The following is a 20448-nucleotide window of genomic DNA, read 5'->3' on the forward strand; positions in this document are numbered from 1 at the left end:
GTACTTAATTTCGTAGAATTACTTTATCTATATACATAGAGTACTTTTACATGTATTCTGACATTTGATAGATGTCACTGTTTACATTGACATTGACACGCTGAAAACGTCATTTGTCAAAATTAATTCGTAATTTGGTGATCACGGCTCTGTTCTCAATGTATTGTTTTTATTCCCTAACTATTTAGGATAGCACTAAAACTATGCTCATTACATTCAATCTAAGCTTAGTATAGTGAAATATTTTAATAGGCGGTGATGGATGAAATGTCGACAATGTCCGGGGAGCCCGCGACGAAAGGTGTGTTTTGCGTTAATGCCTAATCGTGATGATGCCTGCAGGAAATTGAGAAATGTTTCTGTTTCAAGTGGAGGGAGATAGCGGAGGTACGGTGGACCAGTCGAAACGGGATCTGGAGGAGGAATTTAATATGCAGAGGGCGAAAATGAAAGAGTTATTCTTACAAAAAGAAGGTTCGTAAACCTCGATGTGTGTTGTTATTTGTCTGTGAAGGCGATGCTCTATTTACTTTTACATTTCTAAATAAGATTTCTTAGAATAATTATGACACTGAGGTTGTGGGCATTTTAATCTGGTCGATAATTGAACATGTTTACGAAATAGAACGCACATCTATGGTACTATATATACATTATAATATCTTGGCCATTCTAATGTAATACACTGATCACCATAATACATTTTAAAAGCTGAAAGATTTTTATATTATGCCCAAGACTGCATACCGTCTAAAATCTTAAATATTGTGCTCTGTAACATTGCTTGCAATTTCACACATTTTTTATATACATTAATGTAAATATATCAATGTTATGTATTGTGTAGAGAAATATCTTTTCCCAAGTGTCCTTCAAGTCCTTTGTGGGGCTTCTAACCCTACCCATCAAACTGGATGCCAATTTCACAATGTTACCTTTTCTACTCCATAGAATAATCTATTGAAATATTAATACATTAAACTGTAAGCATTACATTGTCATCACAATTTTTCTTTTCTTCAATTCCATCTTGATGGAATGTATTGATCAAAATTGAAATCTATCAGTGTTTATGATTTTGCAGTGACACATTGTTCAAGTCATCCTGACACATTAATAATTAATCCTACACACATAATATTAAATCTTGTAATTTATGATAAAAGACATCTCCTGGTATTTATTCAATATCTGATAATTTTGCAGTCCTTAAAATTTTGTTTTTTAAAATCCAATTGCTTTAACTATAATTCTTACTAAACTTGTATTAAACAAACAATAACCATCCATATCGATTGCTGTTTAGCCACTATAATTATCAAATAATTGCTATATTTTACATAATTGAATTCACTATAATATCATGCTAAAAAATGAAGAATGTTTGCTCATATGTTTTTTCAGTATTGTGAAAATGTATATGTGTTTTACAGGCATTTACATTTTCTATATAAATATAAATATGTATGACTGGCTGACTTTGCCTTGCTTGTGGTATGTAATAAGTATGTGTTATCGTAAGTAGTTCCTGAATTTTGTGTACTCAAAAAAACATAGAATACTAAAGTATATTATTATTCTTCATAAAGGTTATATTTAGTGTGTACCATTAAATGACATTTGAAGGTTTTAAAGTTTTTACTCTAAAAAAAGTATTTATTTTTATAATCATACTAGCTGTTCACCCCGGCTTCGCCTGTGGTACATTTCCATGGTAAAAAGTATTCTATAGCATTGGGGAAGTTAAATATTTTACACAATGTAATGTTTTCCACACACACAATTTTTACCTTAGAAACTGATTTCTCAACATTATACTTCCAGACGATCTCAGAAAGCTCCGCCTGGAGAAAGAACAGCTGGACTCTGAAGTGCTGGGCCTGCGGGCGGAGTTACAGCAGTTGCAGACGCTCAGCGAGAATCAGAAGTCTGAAATCCAGAGTTTGCAGATGTTAGTTAGTGGTGAGTGACTACTGACTGATATTTGTATTACAATTATATTAATTAAGTGACTTTCATACTTAAGACTTGAAGTAATTGTTACATGACAATTTATCATCACTACATAATATAATACAAAGTCCCTTTCCGGCATCTGTGTGTCTGGATGTTATTTTATAATTATGCAACAGATTTTTATGGGGTTTTTTTAATAGAGTGATTCAAGAGGAAAATTTTATATGTATATATCATGTATAATTGCACCCATTACAAAATTAATTCTAAATATTTTATTAGCACATATTTTGATATGTTTTCTATGGAGCCTACACTGTTTAACTAAACTATTTATTTGTTTAGTTATTTATTAATAAATAATTTCCAACAAAGAATACAGATAACATTTTTGTAAAGCTTGCTATATATGTGGTTATCTGTACCTTTAATTACAGGAAATTACAACATTATAATTCAAGTTATAAAAGTCAAGTGTAAATAATTAAAAAATAATCAATTAACGAATTATTAATACAATTAAGTGTGTTACATTAATTTAAACAGTGAAATAAAATTATATAATAAAAACTAGCGGTCCGCTCCAGCTTCGTCCGTGGTACATATATAGCCTATAGCCTTTCTCAATAAATGGGCTATCTAACACTGAAATAATTTTATCAGACCAGCAGTTCCTGAGATAAGTATGTTCAAACAAACAAACAAAACTCTTCAGCTTTATAATATTAGTATAGATTTAAAATTAATTACTAGCTACAATAACTATCCTACTTCCTACTAATATTATAAATGTGAAAGTTTGTAAGGATGTGTGTGTGTTTGTTGCTCTTTCACGCACAACCTACTGAACCGATTGCAATGTAATTTGGTACGTAGATAGCTGGGCAACAGGAATAACATACAGGCAATTTGTTATCCCGATATTCCTACGGGACACGGACTAACGCGGGTGAAACTGCGGGGCGCAGCTAGTTAAACAATATATCAGTATGTCTAGCAACAAAGTTGGCATTGTTCTGGGATTAATTAATGTGTTCTTATCATATATGTGATTTAACAAGTTGAAAGCATGATTTTCCTCTGTTAGTATTTTTCATGTGTTTGTTGTGATTTGTTTGCAATAATGTTACCAACGTTTTGCTGGTGGGGCGCACAAGGTATTTCTATAATTATTGATTTCTCGTATTTTATATAGAGAGATAATACATTGCATTTTTTTTATACTGATAAGTTAATGTTCTCTCTTTTTGTAATTCATTGGTTAGTATGTGCGATAAAGAATAAATAAATTGCTTTTATGAAAGGAGAGAAAGAAAGTGTGGATTTTGTTACCTTTCGAAACAGTAGTTCCTGAGATTAGTGTATTCAACCGAACAAACTCTTCAGCTTTATCATCTTTCTATAGATTAATTGATAATACTCCATCAATGTCTACAAATATTGTTAAAATTTCCCGACGTTTCCGAGATTTTTCAATAGGATTGCCACGCGATAGTGAACTTTCACACGCTACATATAAATTTCAAATTCCCCAGAGACGTAAGCAACCTTCGTCCAGTATGGAATAGAATTCGCATTAATTAGTATACGACACTAACTTTCGCGATAGAAATATATTAAAATTCCATAGAACGATTACAGAAGCGACTCCCTTCAATATAGTAGAGAATTCGCCGTACCCTTGCTATCATGCTATTATACACCTTACGTCGATACGAATAAAGTTCAAATTCCCCAGAAACAATAGAGGCCTCCTCCTCCAGCATAGAAGAGGTCCGGCGCCTGCGCACCAAGAACCTCGAACTGGAGCAGCAACTCGCCCAGCTCAGATCCCAGCAGCAGGTACGTGGGCCGAGATCACATGACGTCGGCATGATATGTGTGACACGTGTGCAGTGCTTGAGTGACGTAGTTGTTTTTTTTTTAATTGATAATTTTTTTTTAATGGTACAAAAAGTTTGCACTGTGTGTACATTTAAGTAGGTAAGATGTATATACGTATAGAGTTAGAAGGAAATCGGTTGATATATTAATTTTTACATAAAAAAGGGCGCGGCCGAAGTCGCGGGAGCAGCGAGTTATCAAAACAACTATTACACTTTTTATAAGTTTTTAGAATCGAATATATGTATACTTTATTTAGGTCGCTGTCGTTTTTTATATAAATACATGTAATTAGCATAAAACAATTTAAAATCGTTCATAAATTTATATATTATAATATAATACTCCATATGAAATCAATTATCAAACCTACTATTAGTATAAACCGGAAGGTTTGTGCAAACGTGTGTATGTATGTTTGTTTAAATTTTTTCACGCGAAATCCACTGAACGAATATTAATACGATGTACAAATAAACAATTCATAAAGTACCGTTTAAAGCAACGCAACTGGAGGTCCGCCCCGGCTCTGCCCGTGGTACTATAAATATAGTACCAATAAATATAATACTGTAGCAGTCAATGATCACGTACATGTACCGGTGAAAGTATTTTCGACATCGATCCAGTGGTTCCTGTGATTAGCGCGTTTGAACAAACAAAATTTTCAGCTTTATTATTATTAGTATATACAAAGATAATCATTGTTTATTATAATTTAACATTAACACTTTCAAATGTCACATACTTAATTCACTAATGTCACGTAATTTTATGAGCGTGTTTATAAATATATTTTAACATGAAATAATTGTTAAGTGACGTTTAAATTCATGTTCGGAAATGAGCTTCTAAGTTGTTATCTCACTAAGTCTAAGTAGGTCTTCGTTATTATCTGTCTCTGGCTGGCATTCGAGCCGGCTTTAAAAATTAACGCCACTTATCGTTTAGGCAAGTTACGAACTAAAAAAACTATTATGAAATGAGAAAAAATTGTAAAGAATAGAAAAAAAATCTCACTCTTAAAGCATTTCAATGCTATAACACTAAAAATTGAACATTTGGAAAATGCTGTGCGAAGTTTTTTATATTTATAGCATTTGTTTTATTTATGACATCTTTTTTGTTCATTCATTCAAATCATTGGATAGTGTAAAAGAAATTATTAATAAAGTAAAATAATTAATTTTAACAGCAACACTCGATCGCTTTCAAATTGTCAGTATTACATCAAAATTGAATGAGATCATACGTGCGGTAGCACCTTTCAATAAAAAATAATTATCAACAAAATCATTCACGCAAAAACTACTGTACCGATTGCAATGAAATTTGGTACGTAGATAGCTGGACAACTGGAATAACATATAGGCAACTTTTTATTCCGATGTTCCTACGGGATACAGACTTACGCGGGTGAAACCGCGGGGCGCAGCTAGTGTTTTCATATTGCCAAAAAAGTGACTTCAGTTGATATAAACACTGCGATATATAATCAAATCAAACCCTTGAGGCCACTAAAAATCACTGCTGGTCCCAATTTTATCAAAATTTCTCTTTTTTTGTCTGCAAATTTTAGGTTTTGGCAAATTACACGTCTTTATTTCTAATAATATTTGCAATATTACTGTTGTCGAATTTTCACAATTAAATGAGTTTCGACTTAACGCATCGTATTACCATCCTAACACTTATCAGCTATCACACACCGGCCCTTAACATGCTGTATAATGCGAAACTGTTTATGTAAAAGCCTTCATTTGGTTTGAATATACGATGAGAAGTGTGGTGTTTTAATTGTGTTATATATTAATAAGATACATTTGTTGCTGAGTGTTCGAACTTTGCTGGCTGCGGGATATGTCGTTTAGTGGGAATACTTCTAATCCTTGCTTCGAATTTCTCCTATTGAAGTCGTAATATGTCATAGAGTCATTTTATTATATAGTCATCGATAGTTTTACGAGGAAGTCTCGTCCAAATTACTGGCGTTTTAATCAAAAAACAAAAAGGTGTGTGAGTGCGATTCACACACGATAGAAGTGTAACTTCAGTAATTCGACAAAAGAATGAGATAAATATATATAAAATAGTATGTATATTTCCATCCATTCTTTGCCGGCTTCATTCTACATATTTTTGTATTTGTGTCTCTTACCTGTCGTGTTTTCCGTTGCATCAGTTTTGAAATCACAACGATTCTAAAGAAGTTTCACTTCATAAATTATTACAAAAATTTCAATCAGTGATGCAGCGTTATACAGTTTTGTCCGATTGAAAAGTTTCTGAAAGAATATATAACGGCATATTAAATATTTTGAATAAATTTGAAATTTGTTAATTGACTAAACACATAACTGACATTTAATTTGTTTACGCGTCGCGATACACAAAAAGTTTCGCTTCTTTCACAAATCATTAATACATTAATGAGTAAGAAGTTTTACTTCTTAATTATTCGACTCAACAATACATGGCTAAGACGTTTCACTTCTGACTTACGACCTAGAAATACACTTCAAAAGAGTTAAAAAGTTCAACATTTAAGGTGGTAGGTCATTCCAGTTAAAGTAGATACTAGATACTTCCGGCTAAGGTGGGGGAGAGAGCTTGGGGAACCGGAGACCCCTTTCCTTTATCTCGTCCGTTCCAGTCCATTCCTTCTTCCCAGTTGTCAATCCGTTCCTTTTCCCTTACCCCTTTTAAGCCGGCAGCAAATCCACAGAGGGCTACCTCTGCGAATGTTCATGGGCGATCGCTTACCATCAGACAAACTCAGCCAGCTCAACCAGCTATGACATAAATAAGCCATGGATAGCGGTATTCCCCTCGGCATATCCCGCACCGCGGTCAGGCGGGTAAGTTGTCGCGTGTGGCAGGAGGTGTCGCTCGCGCCGGCGACGTTCGTGCGGACGCTCGCGCGGAGACTCGGCGCCGACACTGAGGACACGCCCACCAAGAAGGTACGCGACACGTGGACAACACTTGATTCAGTAGAGGACAGGACGTGAACCCATTCACGTGGAAATGTTCTGGGTTTTGGTATATTATTGGGCTAGAAGATTCTTTAGGATAAACATATAGGATATCAATAAATACAGAACACTTGCCCCAAAATATTACACACAAAATTGTCGTAGCTCCTACGAAACAGCTTGACCGATTTTTATGTTTACTCTGTGGACTTTGTTCACATCATGTGCTTTGTAATATTATTATTTTTAACGAAAAGCTAATTCCGTATTCGAATAGTCAACAGTTAAAATGGAACCACATGGAAGGCACTTATAGCTTTCGAAATAATCATCAAAATCGGTTCACCCAGCAGTTGACAGCACTGAGATACAAAATAAAGAAGAAAAAAAATACGATTCTCCGCTTTTTTAAAGTCGGTTGAAAATAAGTACATATGCATTAAATAATTGTTGTTTATCGGAAATTATAAAAGACTAGCCTAGAATCTTTCGCACACAAATGCTTACATCATACCAGCATTTGATCTGTTATGTTTCAAGTCCATAGATTTCGGTCTTTAATTATAGTTTTACTATGATTTGGCCAACAGGCTTTTGTGACACTGTTGTAAGTTTTTTGCTATGATTTTGGATTAGTTTTGCATGATATTTCGTTATCGCATCACCACGCTTTGGCATATTTTTAAGAAAAACATTGTTTGTGAGTTTAGTTTTTATAGTCCTTAAAGAACTGGAAGTAAGATGGCTTTTCGTTCATCAGCCTAATGTTCCGTAATTATAGATTTGTTTTTTTATTAATCTATCCTCATCATAATATATCATCGAGGCTTCATTAGATAATTTATTCAGATTGACACAGCATTTAACTGTATAGCCTAAATTTAAAATGTTATCTCTACTTATATATTGGTTAATTATTTAAAAAAATCTCATTTGTTTACTCCCAAAGTAATTCATAGCTATCTATTTAAGAGTGGAATTTAATCTAAAAACAATTACAAGGAAATATTCAATAATTATGTATTATTAGGTGCAAAATGTGGAAGACGGTGAGCTGGTCCGCTCCATCATTCAGCCGATGGAAATGGAAATCGGCGCTCTCAAGAATAAGCTCAGAGAGACTGACGCCAAGTTGCAAGAAGCCCTGGTATGTATAAGGGGCACTTGATATGTGAAGTAATTCAACTCAAACTCCAAACATTTATTTGTTCAATTGGACTTCTTGTAGAAGCACTTTTAAATCGTCATAACATAGTTTTCACATTTACCACCGGTTCGGAAAGTAGTGTCTACAGAGAAGAGTCGGCAAGAAACTCTGTAATTGCTCTTTTAAAATGTCAAAGAACTGTCACCATCAACTGTCATCAACATTCCAAGGATTTTTATCTTCCATATATTCATTATACAATGTTGGCTCTCTGAACTAATACATTTTAATATAGTTTTTGAATTAAGCTCTATTTATATAATTGGGCATTAAATATCTCTAACTAATATAGCAGGCAATGAATCCATAAATGTATAATTTGATTGCTGACATTTTAATCTGTGTGTTTATGGCACATTGACAGTTCTGGGGTTTTATCCTGGTTCTCGTAGGTGGTAGGATTTTTGAGATAGAAGCTATCCTATTACCTTTCTGGAGTCTTGAACTATCTTCGTGCCAGATTTCATACAAATTGGTTGTTTGATCAAATCAAATCAAATCAAATGGCCTATGACAATGTTTCAAAAGCCTTATTCCTCGAGGCATAATCTTAAGATCATCTTATAAGCAAATTAAATTGATAGCATATCAGTGTACGTGTAAATATTTCAGAAGTCGGCCACTAGTCCGGCTGCCATAACAAGCACCACGGCTGGAGATGCAAAACCAGAGACAGGTAATCCATTCAGCGTATCAGGATAATTTTTAAGGACTTGGCAGTTTTTTGTATCTGACCTCTATGATTATTAATAATGTAATTGTTTAATTTGAACTTCTACTTTTTATTAAGTTACTAGCTTTCCGTCCACGGCGTTGCCCGTGTAGTCAAAGGATTTAAAGTCCTGAGGGTTTCTTGCATAGTTACCACATGCACATAATTTCCACAATAATTTTTCTTACGCAAGCAAAAAATTTTCTATGAAGTGCATACAGAGTATATACACTTGTCTATGGAGTCTATGGAGTCTATGCTAGTTCTATGGGTTGTTAGAACAATATTGCTCATAAGCATTTATTTTTTACCCTCAGAGGGCCAGCAGGCGACGAGCGGCGCGGGCGCGGGGGCGGGGGCGGGCGCTGGCGCGGGGGCGGGGGCGGGGGCGAGCGGGTGCGACATGTGCGCCAACTACGAGCGGCAGCTGGTCGGCGAGCAGGCGCACGCGCACGCCGCGCGGGAGCGCGCCGCGCAGGCGGAGCAAGCTCTCAAACTGGTTAGTAGACGTTGCAGGTTTAGGATTTTAGGGTCGCCGCACACGGATCACTCGCGACAGCTACTAACGCCGTCAGGATTTAAAAGGAACGCTGTGTAGCGTGGTGAGGCTATGATGACCATAGTCTATATCCATTAAAGCTATAGAAATTTGATTTTTTTATTGTGATATGTTATAGTGCCAAAGATATTATGGTATCTTTTAAAATTTCCACTGTTTTGCTAAGATTTATAGAGATACAGCCTTGTGACAGACAAACCGACAGACATATAGCTGGACAACGAAATCTAAGTAATCAGGTCACAATTTTTTCGAAAGGAGGAGGCATCAGTCTTTGAATAAAAAAATGATTATAAAAATCGGTGCACCCAGCGAAAAGTTCCGAGATTGTAAACAAAAAAAAACTATTTAATCGAATTCAGTACATCCTCCCTCTTAGAAGTCCGTTGAAAATTGTGTTTAATCGACCGCAAACTGACCGAACCGACCGACATGCATGACCCGGTCCGCGCAGGCGACGGAGGAGCTGGAGGGCGTGCGCTCCATCCACGACGAGACCATCCGCAGCTGGCAGGGCGAGCGCGCGGGCGCGGGCGCGCGGCTGGGCGCGCTGGCGGCCGCGCTGCGCGACGCGCAGGAGCTGCTGCGCGCGCGCGCCGCCGCCGCCGACGCCGCCTCGCAGCGCGCGCTGCACCAGGTCACCACGCTCACCGTCGAGCGGGAGACGCTGCAGCGGAAGCTCGACAGGTACCGGTCAGGGGCAGGTAGCTGGGGCTGTGTGGCCGTCGATCGCGGCTTGGGCCACTTCGCGCCGGGGAAGTTTACATCCCCACGAGATAGTACACGGTATGATGGGAGTGTGGGGCGGTGGGTGGGGGGAGACAGCGAGCCGTTTTCTTCTCCTCACCATTTCCATCCTCAAATCCTTATTGAACGTATTGCTTAAAAGTAGGCAACGCATTTGACCTCATGATTCCGTCGCTGTATCTTTAATTTTTAAACTGATTGCAGGTTGGAAGGCTTCTGAAATAGTTATCAGCTAGAGAACTGATGGAAAAACTAACTTTCTTTAATTTGAAAGTCAACCTTAGGGAAATGATAGCTCTCTGATATTTTCTGGTTTCGATATTTTTAATCGGGAATTAAAATAATTAAAATGTGTTTTTCAGCTTAGAGCGCGACAATGCGATGCTGATCGGCCAATATACGAAAAAAGCGGCCGAAATGCAGAATGAAATTATAAATCTACCGGATAACGTTATAGTAAGTTAAATCATGTTTTGCCATCACTTGAATATCGAAATCTTGTAATTGAACTTGGGTTTGTAAGAAACTATTTATCGTAATAGAATGATGCCCACCCCATATCCAAAATTATGCTCATTCTTTATTTATACAATCGTCATTTATTTCCTTCAGATTAAGAACAATGCGTGATACTCTGCTTAATTAAAAGAGTAGTATGTATTCTATTCTCCATACTCTCTTATTGATAACTTTAACCGATATGCTCTATGAATCCTGCAATATAACCAATGGAACTATTCTACAATTATCAAGTCTACAGGGTGACATTTTACGAATCAATATAAACGTAATATCTACAGAACTCAAAATATGCCCTTTCATGTACCCTTTTCTAAAAATTGAGTTTTAGTAATAGTTTTTTGTTAGTGCATCTTTGAAGTCTCCTCTCGAAACCCGCAGGAGCTGCAAGAGCAGTGCCTCCAGCTCCGCGAGCAGCTGATCTTCTGCCAGCTCGGGCGCGAGGAGGCGGCGGCCAGCGAGCAGGAGCTGCGCAACCAGCTGCTGTCACACGGCGCTCTGCTGCAGCAGCAGGAGGCCGCGCTGGCCACCAGCACCGGCGAGCTCAGGGAGTGCAGGTGACCGCCCATCATCATCAGCCCATTTATGCTCCCACTGCTGGGACACAGGTCTCCTATGAGGGTTCAGGCCATAATCCACCACGCTGGCCAAGTTTGACATTCCGGATTCAGGAAGTTTCCTCACGATGCCTTGTTTCGAGCAGTGATGATGCGGATAATGAGTAAATAAATTGATAAATTGAAAAATCAATCTAATTCTTGCTCGACCGGTTTCGAACCTACGAACTGGACTGGGCTGATTATAAGTTTCCTGCAAGAGATTAATTCTCTCTAACCCAAATTCCACACGATAATTGTGATTTGAAGAATATATAGTTAGTTATATCGTCTCTGATTCGAAACGTTTTAAGATATTCCCAAAAATGTCAATATCTAAAGGTTTGACTAGCACGAAATATTGGATATAATAAGAAAAAATTAAAAAGGGAAATATCTGTCCGCAGGGAGCAATTGGACCGGTTGCAAACGGAGCGGGAACAGATGAAGGAGCTCGCGGACAAGCTGCGAGCCTCCACGGACATGATCGAGCAGCTGTTGGAAGACAAGGTAACTTCGATCGAAGGACCATTGGGGCGGAATATGTGGAAATTATTACGTACTAGACGCTCGTCCCGGTTCCGCCCGGATATCAAGATTCCTGTTTCATCCCATGTGAATTTTCAATCGGGATAATAAGTCCTATCGCCCAAGTCAGCACATATCCTGTCTGTATACAAGGTTTCATCAAAATCTGTTCAGTGGTGATTGACGGAGAAACATCCAAACAAACAAACAAACATTCACATTTATAATATTAGTGTGATAATATCATTCAATTTGAGCTGGATGGTGGTGGTTAGTGACCCTGATTATTGCGCTAATTGAATATCAATTTTCCAGGGTTCAAAAAGACTTTGGATTCATATTTATAGATTGTTAAAACAACGAAGGGCATACGTTGCTCGTGACAGACAATAATAACAACGTTACAACTTCATTCAAAAACGTTTATAAATTACTAGCTGACCCGGCTAACAATGTTCTGCCATACTCTTATCCTCTATATGAAAAATAGTTGTTGGCCGATTCTCAAACCTACCCAATATGCACACAAAATTTCATAAGAATCGGTTCAGCCGTTTCGAAGGAGTCCTTTAACTAAATTTGTGACACAAGAATTTTATATATAATATTATTTATTTAATTTATTTGCACGAGCAGAAGCGTCTCGCGAGCGAAGTGGCGGAGACGCGCAACCGCGTGTCCGTGCTGCAGCTCGAGCTCGACAACAGCGAGAAGGTGCAGCAGGACTTCGTGCGCCTCTCGCAGTCGCTGCAGGTGCGCACGCGCACGCACACGCACACACTCACGTATTGAATACCCTGAAACACACACATATTGGCGTCACAAATAAATGCATATCACACACACACACTAACATGCGAACATGCGCATCACAGGAACACTTGCACGCAACTGATCTCACACACACACACTCACACAGACAAATAAACAGTCGTTCCATTTATGCGCGTGATTCAGTTACAGTACAGATTCAGCACATAAAACACACGCGTTACATTCACATGAAATACACACTTACACCTTACGCACGTCCGTCACAACAATTAGACACTCAATAATGCACACGTCACACGTCACACTTGCAGAATTTACATGCTCAATAAACAATATAAATATAGAAAAACATAAAAAAAAAACAAAATACATCAGTAAACTATGAACCCAGGTGCAGCTGCAGCGCATCCGCGAGGCGGACACGGAGGTGCGGTGGCAGCACGACGAGGACGTCAACGAGTGCCCCTCCTGCCACGTGGCTTTGCCCAACAGCAAGAAAAAGGTAGTTGTTGCGAACATTCAGTCATTCTTATTGGATCTACTTCTTACTTATGCATGCTTTTTGCCCAAATAAACAAATAAATGGAATTTTAAATTATTCACTATGCATTCATTATTTTCTTTCAATAATTGTATTGTGGCTAACTAAGTGAATAAAGAAAGAAAAAGAAAGCCAAGAGAGACCGTCCCGAAGGACCTTTTCATATGATTTAGTGTGCATGAGTGACATAGAGTGACGTCCGCAGGTGCACTGCCGCCACTGCGGGCGGATATTCTGCAACGCGTGCGTCGCGCACAGCGTCGCCAGCGGGCCCCGCGGGGCCCCCGCGCGGGTCTGCTCCGTGTGCCGCACCCTGCTGCAGCCCCACACCGCGCCCTACTTTAGCACGGCGCCCCCGCACTCGCCCGATTAGCGCCCTAACCTGTACCACGCCCTGGAACTCATCCTGACGTCCCTGAATTCAATGCATCTTCACTCTCACACACACCCCAACCCTAACACGCCTGTCAGGTCTTAGGAGGATTCCGCATTTTGGGGCGATACTTCCTAAAACAGCTGAATCGGGTCCACCCAGCATCATTTAGCCCAAGTATTGAGTCATGCCCTGCATCCACATAGCACCCTGCTAAGTCACTTTCATCAGTTGCTGGTATTATTCTGTGGCATTCTTACATCAAAACATTCAAATGATTTCAGTGCTCTCGTTCAGATAAGATTTTCTCGGCTTTCCCATTTGATAATGTCAAAATAAATATTTATCCGTTTTTCCCACAAATAGCGAACCTCATCATCCATCAGCTTTACAAGTTATATGGTGTTCTAAAGGTAACTTCTATGATAGTGTAGCTCTTATTGATAGCTAAATGATATTGCTGTGAGCGTCCACTGTGGTGCTGTGAAGGGAATTAACGTGTAATATTTAATTAGTGCCGTAAAAATTCGAGGATATAAATTGGTACAGTTTATTTTTATAGTGTTCAGTTCTCTGGAAGACACTTGGTGTCATATGGGATTTTTACAAACGTTATAAAAATATGAATAGAATACTGTTTTATTTCGACATTTTATATTTATATTAAAACAAACTTAATCTCTGATCAAATTATGTGTGTTCTTTGTAAAATCAAAAGCTTATCGAAAATAAAATATTATAGTGCTGTCCTGTCAGTTTTTAAATGTATGCGTTATAAAATCTTTGCTCAGTCAGTGGACGATCAATTAGATTGACTAAGTAAGCGGATATTTTGTATATAGATATACTTATGTAGATAGTTGTAATTAAATGCGTTATCTCGTTGAATTGTTTCATTGAGAATGATGATGAATATATTGTATTTCATTCGTATAATGATCAAATTTATTATAGAAATTTATGTTCGTATGAATGAAGTTGTCTATTTGTTTTTATTATTTTGCGTTCTTTTTTTGGCCCGCCTTATACATTTGATATACTGAGAGATATGTATGTGTTAATGAACTTGGATAAAGTTTAATTTTGGGCTTTAATAACGAATAAAATGGCTTTATAGAAAACATGAACGAACCAAGATATGCATTCAATTGTGTTGATTGATATATTTTAATTTTATAATTATAATTATTTCCAGTCTTTATGATATTCTATGCATCTATATTTGTATTGTCTGGTATTGTTATATTTCCATTCAAGCCCAGAATCAAACTTATAATTCACAATATGCTTCATTTATTTTTATTATTTATTCGCTCTATTACATGTCGCAGTGACCAAGGGTGGATAAGTGCTAATGTTAATTTAGAAATTGATTGCGAACTATGTACAGTGAACTGTCTCTATGTGAATTCGATATGAAATAAAAATACGTGTTGTTATATTTTTATTGTTGTTATTTATGTTCCCTTTTTGTACGTATTTACTACACGGTGCAATAGTATGTTATGTTTATTGTGAACATATTTATAGGAGTGTTAAGCGATATATCCATGAAAATTAGAAAAGAAAGTTATAAGATACTGTAAGAAGTGGATATAACATTTTGCATCTTTCCCCTGGTCGATTTTCTCACTCGATATCTCTTAACACACTTGTAGTATGACGAGAAATGTTAAACAGGGGGTATTTTAGTGGTTTGGGATATTATATGGCTAATAAGAATGTGATTTGAGGATGAACGTGATTATGATCTAATAGCTAACAGTACGACCATGCAATGGCAGCAACCAGTACTTTATCAGATTTTATACTTACATTTACCCTTAAAACGAATTGTTATCCTTTGAGTTTCAATAAAAACATATATATATATATACACTTGGATATTTTCTACCGTATTTTTTGCTATTGATGTATTTGTCAATTCAAGATTCAGTTCAATGTGTATAAGTCGAAGTAAATAATAGTCAATATTGTAGAATAAAGATATTTTATTGTAAATAAACAGATCGATACAAATCGTGGTGTTTCATTACGCCTTAGAGCTAGCTTACACTAACAGTTTCTTGTCTCTTTCCTATAAGGTATGTACGAAAAGGATAAACAATATGATATGAAAATTATAAGACTAAATACATGAATATTTTAGCTTGTACAGTAGTACAATGCGTCAATATAATATGCCGTTTACTTCAATACGTAAACTATGTTATTTTTTGCTTTCGTGCAATTAGAAAGTCAGCCTGACTTGAGAGTTGTTTAGGAAAATAATTGAGAAAAACGTTTAATAAATTCAAATTCCAAAAAAAAATGTCTAGAGTAACACAATAATATAAAAATAATTAAATTAACGAAAAAAGCTAGGTCAAAAAATAATTAACATTCTTATCAAAAACTTAAAATAACTTATTTTCATAACTTATAACACGATTAGAAAAAAAACTCAGACTGGAATAATAAAAATTTATTCTAGGTATCAAATGTTTAATCTGGATAGTTCTCGAGGCTGAGTGTGATGACGTCACTGACGAGGCAGTCCGCGGGCTGAAATAGGGTTAGATTTATATTTTCAATTTTTATATCATCCAATATATATACAATTCTTACATTATTTACCATTGTAAAAAATATGAATACAATGAGAGAAATTAATGTATTTTAATACCAACAAAATTAGTATATCTATATATATAAAAGAAAGTCGTGTTAGTTACACTATTTATAACTCAAGAATGGCTAAACCGATTAGGTGAAATTTGGTACAGAGATAGTTTTAGACCCGAGTTTTTACACGCTTTTTATTATCCCGGAAATCTAACGGAAACGGAAACGGGAACTTTTTATTTATATACTTGTTTTGTAATTATTTAACAAATAAACATATATTTAACTTATTATTTTGAAATAAGTAACCGCTTGGGGATTATCCATGAATTACGTCACATGATAAAGGGGAGGGTATGGTATATGACAAAGTGTGGCAAGGGTTAGGGGGGGTCAAAGCCTTTGTGACGTCACACGTTAAGATTTAAAATATGTACTTATGATGGGACATTTAAAATTAGCCAACTCGATCTTAAAATCGAAATCGATTGTTCACTAAGATTTTTTAAAATCACTGCTTAAAGTTGCAAATGTTTATATCACATCTGGGGGGAAGTTTTTAAATTTGTGCCAGCTTGCCAAGTAGAAGGGGAGGGGTTAAAAAATCCCTTGTGTGACGCAATTTTTGACTGGCCCGTTGACGCCGCACAGAGAGACAGACAGACAGACAGACGGGCGCGCACCTCGGAGCAGATGCCGACGAGCGCGTCGGCGCACCCGTAGAACTCCTCCTTGAGCGAGATGACGATGGTCTGCAGCGAGCCCTTCTTGCTGCGGATGAAGGCGGCCACCTTGCCGATGTTGGTGTTGTCCAGCGCCGCGTCGATCTCGTCCAGCAGGAAGAACGGCGCCGGCTGGTAGCTGGACACGTGCAGGAGACGTTAGCTTTCATTCTTTCATTGATAAACCAGATGTAACGCGCGATACACTCAGAGTAGTTTGATAGATGCTATTATACATATGGATTTTTCTCTTGAATCACTCTTTCTATTAAAAAAACCTCATTAGAATCCGTTGTGTAGTTTTAAATACATACATATATAGGGGCAGACGCAGGAAGCGAGCTTTATACAGTATTTTGTTATTTGTTTCACAACCCTGTGGCACACCGAGCATTTAATGTTTTTATATTATTTCGATTTCGGATTAATTCATTTAAAAATTATTATTTATTGACGTGACAACGTCTTAAATTAGGTTGCGGCTCGGAGGCACTTATGAAAAAGGTAACGTTACGATGAGTCACCGAACTATGATCGGTCCGCCGCGCGCGCAGCACTAGAGAATTAGGCGCATTGAATCGGCGCGTGCTTGTGTCTGTCTCTGTCTTTTTAGTAAACAAAATGTATTTTCTATAGTTAAAATTTGTGCAATTCTTATTTTCATTCAATTCCTTGTTCCTATTGTGCAATTTAATAATATTCATATCAATAAATATTCTACCGAGAAAGAGACGTTGTCACGTAAAATCTTCGCCCGTAAAACCGACTTTACAGGGAACCACTTTTTTATTAGACCACCGCTTTGGTACAGTGGTTAACGCGTCAGCGTAGAACCGAGGGGTCCTGGGTTCAATTCCCGGTGGGGACGCACAAAAAAAAATGTCTCGGTCTGGCAGGACACAGAAGCTTGATCACCTACTTGTCCATAAAGAAAATCGATCAGTGTAACAGATGTACATCATCTGCCCCATACCCCACTAGGGGACACGGGACTTCACATTTATTTTACTATACATGTATACTACCTCAATATATACGTACCTCGCCTTGCGGCGGTATTACACAACATTCCGGCTGAGTAGTATTATTATCATACAATACTATTAAATGAATCGCCAGCATCATAGATAACGAATAGCAAAGGCCCCAGGGCGCAGCCCCGCGGCGCACCTGTGTATGGCGAAGAGCAGCGCGAGCGCGGCGACGGTCTTCTCGCCGCCGGACAGGTTGGACATGGGCTGGAAGCGCTTGCCGGGCGCCACGCAGTTGTAGTTGATCCCGTCTAGATATGGCTCCTCTGGGTTCTCCGGCCCGAGGAACGCTTGCGCCGATTGGTTCATTGCTAATGCCTGATCGAGGTCAATATTTTAGTAAGCTAATATATAAAATTCTCGTGTCACAGTTTTCGTTGCAATACACATCCGAAACGGCTTGACCGATTTTGATGAAATATTTTGTGCTTATCTGGTACCTATGAGAATCGGCTAACATCTATTTTTCATATCCCTAAATGATAAGAGTTAGGCAGAACAGCGTTTGCCGGGTGAAGCTAGTTATTTATAAATAAGTTAAACACCATAAAGCCATTTTAATAAAACAATGGAATGAATAAAAGTTGACATATTTGACACATTTTTTCTGATATTGTTTTCTTTTCAATATTGCATTGTAAGCGCATCTCACCTTGTATATAGCGTCGATCTCGTTGGCCACGTGTTCGAAGCAGGTCATGAATTTGTCGTGACGCTCTTTTTTCACCTGCAAATTCACAACGTTTTAAACAAATCAACGGTATGAAAAGGCTAAATAAATTGCAGATATGTTAATTTAAAAAAATATTACTACCAATCTTTCATATCAGTCTATTTCTAGATTAAAACACTTACTACTTAGTATTTATAGTAATACTAGCAGCGCCCCACGGTTTCACCCGCGTAAGTCCCGTAGGAATATCGGGTTAAAAAGTTACCTATTTGTTATTCCAGTTGTCCAGCTGTCTACGTAGCAAATTTAATTGCAATCGGTTCAGTAGTTTTTGCATGAAAGAACAACAAACACACACACATCCTTACAAACTTTCGCGTTTATAATATAAGTAAGTATGATATAATATTAGTGGGAAGTAGGACACTAAGTACATTACCTTCTCAAAGGCGAGTTTAGCTTTGTGCGCCCGCTTGCGCGCCGCGACGAACGCCTCGTTGGTCGCGTTCACTTTTTCACGCACTTCGTTCAGTTTTTGCATCGCCTGGAATTGAATACATTCGAAATTATTATAAGACCATGAATGAGTGAGTTAGTAAGTGAGTTAGTAAGTGAGTATATGTTTGAGTTTGTGTGTGTGTGTGTGTAATGAGAGATTAGATAGACACAGATTGCGTAAGTGAGGAGTATCATACTCATTTGCTAAGATCTTGTAACTTATCGACTGGGATTTAGTGAGTGCCCTACCCTCAAATTGGGCGCGTGTATTCTTGAGTGAGTGAGTTTTTTTGTGAGTGACCTACCCTCATATTTGGCGCCTGTATCTTGTCGACGGTGTTCTGCAGCGAGTTGATGCCCTTCTGCAGCTTGTCCGCTTTGCGCTTGATCTCGTCAGCTTCCTCCAGCTCCTTGAGGGCTTCCGACAACATGCTGTAGTCTACGCGGATCCTAGGTAGAATGAGGTGTTTTAGAATCCGTAAAGAAAAAAAAGGAAATCAGGCAGTATAGGAAGAAAGGTTACAAAACGGTTGCCTAGAAGTGATTCTTGTGAAGCAATAAGGCCGCCTTTTAGTGCATATGTGCCGGTACGGTCTTTGTTATAATGACAATTTATTGTTTTTCGGTGATATGTACTATAAAGAATAAACAAATAAACAAAATAAGAAAGGTGAACGAACTGCTTACATGAGTTGCCAGTTCAAATCCGGCTCGAAGGACCAATTAATTTGTGAGCCCTCAGTTGACTTCAGATGACAAGGGAATGGTGATGAACACTTACCGAGTGGTGCGCTGCGAGGAAGACATGGAGGACGGCTCGGATTCGTCCGCCGTGTCGTGTAGACTGCCCTCCAGCAGCGGGACTATTATGTCGTCGATCTATGAACATAATTTAATCCTGTTTAGATTTGTACTAGTGTTTCTGACCTCTAACGCCAAGGACTATAGTTTATATTAATTCATGACCTCGTTATAATCGATCACTCAATTCTTCTGATTTGAGTCGAACGTAGCTGACTTTAGGAGGAATTTTAGTGCGCTTTAAATTATTTTGCACCTCATATTTGGTACTAAAAATGGATATGCAAGATATGACGTTTTAAATGTAGCCATGAACCAGTGAACCAAAACGCAAAGATGTTTAGAGCCAGTCAACCGCAACACTTTTAATGAACAACACTGTGGACAATTTATGTAAACTAACATCGAAACGGTGATCGTACGGTGAAAATATCAAGGAAACCGGAATTTCAAAGAATCAAAAGTTCACCGATACGTGCTATCTGTCAACCCGCACTTGACCAACGTGGTGGCCTGTGCCCCAGCAGTGGGAGTATCAATGGGCTGAAAATGGTTACGATGATACTATGGATGATGGAGTCTGTGGGTGGAAGGTCACCTTGCACTGGCGCAGTATGTTGTGGCGGTCGGAGCGGCGCGTGTCGATGCGCGCCTCGATGGCCGCGATCTGCTTCTGCACGCTCGCTATGTCCTTCTGGATGTTCGCGAGGTCCTTGCGCGCCTGCCGGAGGGTGGCGTGTGTTAGTGC

At 38.0% G+C, this 20448-nt stretch overlaps 2 protein-coding genes across 3 annotated transcripts in view; one reads left to right on the forward strand and one right to left on the reverse strand.

Moving 5' to 3' along the window:
* Positions 1 to 109: 109 nt before the first annotated feature.
* LOC119838742 (rab GTPase-binding effector protein 1) lies at positions 110 to 14812 on the forward strand. Of its 2 annotated transcripts, XM_038364835.1 has the most exons (15): positions 110 to 301; positions 370 to 474; positions 1825 to 1962; positions 3695 to 3798; positions 6720 to 6803; positions 7846 to 7962; positions 8635 to 8698; positions 9052 to 9233; positions 9748 to 9980; positions 10403 to 10496; positions 10941 to 11116; positions 11563 to 11665; positions 12320 to 12436; positions 12849 to 12959; positions 13204 to 14812. In XM_038364835.1, the coding sequence occupies exons 1-15, from the start codon at positions 259 to 261 to the stop codon at positions 13369 to 13371; spliced, it is 1839 nt and encodes a 612-aa protein (XP_038220763.1). In that variant the 5' UTR covers positions 110 to 258; the 3' UTR covers positions 13372 to 14812. The 2 variants fall into 2 exon arrangements, with proteins under 2 accessions (XP_038220763.1, XP_038220764.1); XM_038364836.1 differs by lacking the exon at positions 6720 to 6803.
* A 532-nt stretch (positions 14813 to 15344) lies between these two features.
* The window catches only part of LOC119838741 (structural maintenance of chromosomes protein 1A), a 17996-nt gene continuing 12892 nt past the window's right edge, over positions 15345 to 20448 (reverse strand). Inside the window, exons 20-27 of the mRNA XM_038364834.1 lie at positions 20299 to 20421; positions 19681 to 19778; positions 19205 to 19349; positions 18841 to 18945; positions 18381 to 18455; positions 17868 to 18046; positions 16659 to 16836; positions 15345 to 15915 (exon numbers count right to left, since the gene is read on the reverse strand). Of these exons, the coding sequence (XP_038220762.1) occupies positions 15856 to 15915; positions 16659 to 16836; positions 17868 to 18046; positions 18381 to 18455; positions 18841 to 18945; positions 19205 to 19349; positions 19681 to 19778; positions 20299 to 20421 (963 nt within the window). The 3' untranslated portion in view covers positions 15345 to 15855. The remainder of the gene's footprint in view (positions 15916 to 16658; positions 16837 to 17867; positions 18047 to 18380; positions 18456 to 18840; positions 18946 to 19204; positions 19350 to 19680; positions 19779 to 20298; positions 20422 to 20448) is intronic.

This window comes from Zerene cesonia, unplaced genomic scaffold (genome assembly GCF_012273895.1).
Source record: "Zerene cesonia ecotype Mississippi unplaced genomic scaffold, Zerene_cesonia_1.1 Zces_u004, whole genome shotgun sequence".
NCBI classification, from domain to species: domain Eukaryota; kingdom Metazoa; phylum Arthropoda; class Insecta; order Lepidoptera; family Pieridae; genus Zerene; species Zerene cesonia.